Below are 5,245 nucleotides of genomic sequence, written 5' to 3' on the forward strand. Positions count from 1 at the left end.
CCTCTCCCTCGCCCCCCTCTTCTCTTTCCACCTGTCCTCCGAACTGCCCCCCTCCTACACTGCACGAGGCACAACGGTTTCAGTTTCGAGGGATAACCATTGTTCTGCTTTTTTGCTTGATAATCTTTCCGCCCGCCTTTTTGCACACCCTCTCTAGTATGAGTGTTTATAACCCGTGTGCGTGCGTCTCCACGTGAGGATGAATTACAATTCTCACACGCTCAATTTACTTTCCCTTTTTTTTTTCGTACACACCTGGTTTCCTTATTTTGTCTGGCCCCTTCAATGATTTTTTGTTTTGTTTTGTTTTCGTTTTCACCTCTTGTGTTGTCGCCTGCGCGTCTGCAAACAAATCAGCCGTCGAGGCGAGGGTCCTCCCGCGCCTGCCTGCAGGCGCCCAGGCGAACGCCCAGGAGAGCGCCCAGGTGTTTACGCGTGCACGAGGTGCGGCTGGAGCGGGCGCTCAGGATGGAGAACCTTTAAAGGGCATGTGTTGTGCCCGCCTGTGCCCTAGCCTGTTTCCAAGGCCTAAACGCAAAGCCCATGCCCTAGCCCATGCCCTAGTCTGTGCCACAGCATGTGCCAGAGCTTGTGCCAGAGGTATTGCGCCTGTACCGAGGCCTGTACCCAAAGCTTGTGCCCGACAGTGCCCGGCCTTGCCGAGCGCGCCGCCGCCCCCCACTGCCGCCGCTTTTGCCATTTTCGATGACGTCGTTAACGCGTGACAGCGGCGGCGACGTCGGCGGCGTCGGCCGCCCCGGCCTCGTCTGGCCGTGGCGCAGAGTGGTCCCGGAGCGGTGCTGGGAGAGCAGAGGGGAGTCGAGAGCGCCCTCCCTCCCTCTCTCCCTGTAGGGCAGTGGGGCGGGCGGCAAGGAGGGCTCGTGCGAAAGGGAGCCTTCGCGTTTATGAGGGCTACCCGCACTGGATTTCTATTACTATACATAACCTACACGCACAAATTTTCAGAGCGGTAACGACCGTGTGGGGTGACAAATCACTTGTCGTTTTCCGCATAAAGTAGTGGAAAAATAAAAACAAATACTCGAATTCCAAAACCATAACAACTACTCTGAGAAATATGTTCGCACATGTATACGATGTATGTTGATGTTGTTGCCCGTTATTCGATACGCATTGCTTTTAATTTAATAATGTGAGTTGTAATTGTGTGACGTCTTCAATGGAAAATTTCTTGAACTGGGTACTCAAATTTTTTTCAGTGACAACAACCACCACAACAACTAAACAACAATACTATTTGATACTTGTGCGGTCATACTGTGGTCCTGACGGCGTCCTTCCTATGTCCTGCAGGGTGCTCCTTCATGTCGTACCTCGCCGCCGCCCGGGACGCCGCCGCCATGGCGCAGCCCGCCGCCGCCTCCAGCCTGGCGGCGCGCAAGCTGGCCGCGGCCGCGCTCGAGGTAAGTAACAACACAACGACAATCTGAAAAAAAATAAAAAATAGTGTTCCCCAAAATGTTCCCCATCACTGTGAAAAAAAGTAGATAGGTTTACAGGAAAATTTTCCTTGACGACGCAAGTTGTAAAATTACAATTTGTAATCGTATCAATACATGCAGTATGTATCGACTTCAAATCCCTTGGCGAGTAAAAAATGTGCTGTCGTAAATTTACAACTTAAATGATAGTTCGAGTTTACAAAAATTTTGTAAATTTACGACGATATTTTTTACAGTGATTATGTTTCACTTTTCGTCTTGTAAATTAAAAAACAAAACGGTGTTCCGCGAAACCACTCTGGCCAGGCGGCACATGTGTCACGTCCTTTGGATAACGCCGTGCCACCTGTCAGGCCGGTGTGCCGCCTGGCCCGGTCCGGACGGTATGCAGCACCCGTCCCGCTGCACGGGGATGTACGCCGGGCGTGCCTACCTGCTGCGGGACGTGAGCGGCGTTGTTCGACCCCCTCCCTCCCTCCCCCGCCCCACAGTGCGGCAGATCTCGAAAAAGGTGGACATAATTCTAATAACGACCCCTTCGACTTTAATTTGACTTTCCTTGTTTCTGGAAGTTACAGCATAGTTTTTATGCCCTTTGCCATTAATATTTTGATTTTAAAGTACGATTTATAAAAATATTTTTGTATAAAAATTGTAATTTTTAATTTTTTTCAAAGGAAACACTTTTACAAACGTGTTGAAATATTCTTTAATTAAATGGGAATCACGAATGACCTGGAATTCCCTCCCGTTTTGTGTAAAATTACCAGAAAAGTCCACCCACCGTTGTTAGAACGAGTGAGTGCACAGAGTCAGTTTTAGATTGAAATATTAGCTATATTAGGATTGAATCAAAGGGAAACAGCTCGGAAACCGATTGGTAGTATTTTTATCTGTAACTGACCGAGTTTTAGACTCGTGCGATGGCCACAAGTCTATTAAACTGTATAAATCGGCATGTATAGAGTGATGTTCCTAACCTCAAAGCACCTCTACAGTTTTACCCCGCAAAACTAAAGCGGCGGATTGCGGCAGCCGTTCTCAGTCAGAATCAGTTCACTAATGTTTGAACTTTATTCCAATGTGCACGAAATCGCGGCAATCGGCGGCAATCGTTTTATAACTCAATTCAAAGATATCGGGTCAAGAGATGAAGTCTCGATGCAGGTGTCCAAAAAACACTATTTTTATCGTTAAAAATGCAAGATTGATTTTAATTGTCCTGCATATTTTGCAAGATGAAGTGTCGAACTACAACTCTCATAACTTTGATTTTACATTTAGGCTCCTGTTTAATGGAAATTAGGAAGTAAAATACGTGTAATTTGCGCGGGAAGGAGCGCGCTGATTGCGCTTCTGATGACTCACTTTTGAGGGCATCTAGAAAATAAATGTGATGGCTTAAAAATATGAGAGTAACTGTTTTAGATGCTTCGAACATTGTAGATTCGCCCTGGACAAACAAAATAGTTAGTATGACAAAGTGAAAATTTGGAATATGTCCACCTTTTTCGAGATCTGCCGCACTGTGCGCCCCCTCCCTCGCTCTGTCCCCCCAGCCCCCCGCCTCCCACTACCCTCTCCTTCGGCGCCGGGAGGCGCTATGCACACAGCAGGTCGGCTCGCCAACGTGTCGCGTTTTCACATCTCGTGCTGTATAAACCAACTTTGCCCCCGCGCGACCACGAAAATTTCCTCTTTGGTGAGCTTCCCCTCTGCTCGCGCGCGCGCGCCCCCTTGACGGCCTAGAGGGGTACGGTGTGGCGGCGTGGTAAGTGGCACGGCACCACCAAAGAAGATGTGTGTGTGAGAGAGAGACAGCGGGCAAGCGAGAGAGAGAGAGAGAGAGAGAGAGGGGGGGAGAGAGAGAGAGAGAGAGAGTGAGCGAGAGAGAGAGAGAGAGAGAGAGAGAGAGGGGGGGGCTGGGATTGCAGTCAGATGTGCTCGCGTGCCGGCACAGGGGGTCGGGTCGTGTGGCAGTGAAGGGCTCTGCCGCTACCGGATTGAAAGAGGGTCGGGAGGGGGGAATGAGCGCGACCGCATGTGAGGGGGGAAGTAAGACCCGCGCCGTCACACGGGTCGCGCGCGCCGTGTGACGAAAACGGCCGCTATAGAGGTGGCTGTGAGCAGAGGGGGCAGAGAGAGAGAGAGAGAGAGAGAGAGAGAGAGAGAGAGAGAGAGAGAGAGAGAAAGAAAAAGAAAAAAGAGAAATGAAACACCTGAAAAACACAAGGGCTGGAAGTTTGTTGTGTGGCACACCGCGCTGGGATGAGGGTCGACGTGGTGTCATCTGATGACGTATTACATTTTGGAGGACACGCCGTCCGCGTGGTGAAGAAATATGTTCGGCGGGACGGGGATGAGCAGGGGCCGGGCACCAGGGGGTAGCGGAGGCTTTGGCAGCTGACGCGAGCGATACCGCAGCCGTCCGGCGGCCGGAGAAAGTTTGCAGCGCAGCTAGTAGTTGTGCTACTTTCCTATGCACCCCCTTCCCCCCGGGCCGCGGGGCAGGGGGCACGCGAGCGCGGGGGCGGGTGGCACGCCCACAGACTGACGGGCAGCAGACAGCGGCCGTTTGCTCTCTGAGAAAGGAATGCCGCGCTGATCACAAGAAGAATGTCCAGAGATGAATAAAAGCAAGTTTTTGTTTATGAGTGGAGTTGTTAAAGTTTTCGGTCTAGCTCGCAGGCATTCGCCCCGCCCCGCGCGTCTCGTCTTCTGCCCCACTGTTAAATGCTTACGGTGAATTTCACCGTAATCTATAGAGACCCTGACCCTGCATCACCGTAGCCTACGGTCCATTTTCACCCCAGGCTACGGTGAATGTTACTGTAAGCTACGGTAAATCAAGGTGCATCACCTTTACGATTTTCCTCCCGGATTTCCCTGCTGCTGTATACCACTATCTTTGAATGTACACTTTCAAGTAAAAATAATTGGCCGTGAAACTTTGCAAGGGTGACGTTGATCGACAATGCCCCTCCTCTCTGCCCCTCCCCTCACCCCTTTCGCGGAGGGCGAGGCGCGGCGTGGCGAGGCGCCAGCAGGGGCAAATTGGCATGGTTTTACCCACCCTTATTTTGTGCGCACGGCTCGTATTTGCGGTCGGAGGGCCTGGAGTGGGGCCTGGAAGGGGGCCTGGAGGGAGAGGCTCACGGAGACAATGGTGGTTAGCCGCGGATTTGCTTGCGGGATCACCGCCTCCCTTCCCACCGCCCTTCCCTCGCACTCCGGGCTTGGAGGTGGGTGGTGGGTGGTGGCGGGGTCCTGTATAGGTGAGAATAATTTGGGCCGTGTATTTCCCAGCGGCTGTGAAAAATACACCGTCGAAAATGAAAATCGCTATTAACTCCTTTTTGTCCATGCCTGACGGCTGGTCCAATAAATCATACTGACCTGTGAGGATGAAACTAAAAAGAACGCTGGTCACAACCCATCCTGACGCGTTAATGCGCTATAGGGTTGTAGATTGTGGATGTGGGTTCATTTTTTGAGAAACACTGAGTGGGAAGTTATTGTCTCTCTCTGTTTAAGACTGATGAGCCGAGAGGAGCCGACAATACTGTGTATTTTTCTGTATATAAACCGTAAGGTATTGGAGAGAAGCTTTTTCTCCGCATGTCGAGAGAGAATGAGAGAGGGGGCCAGATCTTTTTGAGGCAAGTATTTATCTGGAGCCGTTCCTTGCACCCCGGTGGAGGGACCTGGCGAAGGCCTCACCCCCTTTTGCTTCGCTAATCACACACGGCGTGCTGTTTGCCCCTGATCCCCTCCCCCCCCCC

At 51.4% G+C, this 5,245-nt stretch overlaps 1 protein-coding gene across 6 annotated transcripts in view; it reads left to right on the forward strand.

Moving 5' to 3' along the window:
* The window catches only part of LOC113206571 (CUGBP Elav-like family member 3), a 299,180-nt gene that overhangs the window by 51,611 nt on the left and 242,324 nt on the right, over nucleotides 1–5,245 (forward strand). For all 6 annotated transcript variants that reach the window (XM_052270072.1, XM_052270073.1, XM_052270076.1 and 3 more), the window contains one exon: nucleotides 1,315–1,424. In XM_052270072.1, coding sequence (XP_052126032.1) covers nucleotides 1,315–1,424 — 110 coding nt within the window. The remainder of the gene's footprint in view (nucleotides 1–1,314; nucleotides 1,425–5,245) is intronic.

Source organism: Frankliniella occidentalis, unplaced genomic scaffold (genome assembly GCF_000697945.3).
Source record: "Frankliniella occidentalis isolate FOCC.00 unplaced genomic scaffold, Focc_3.1 Scaffold110, whole genome shotgun sequence".
Taxonomy (NCBI): domain Eukaryota; kingdom Metazoa; phylum Arthropoda; class Insecta; order Thysanoptera; family Thripidae; genus Frankliniella; species Frankliniella occidentalis.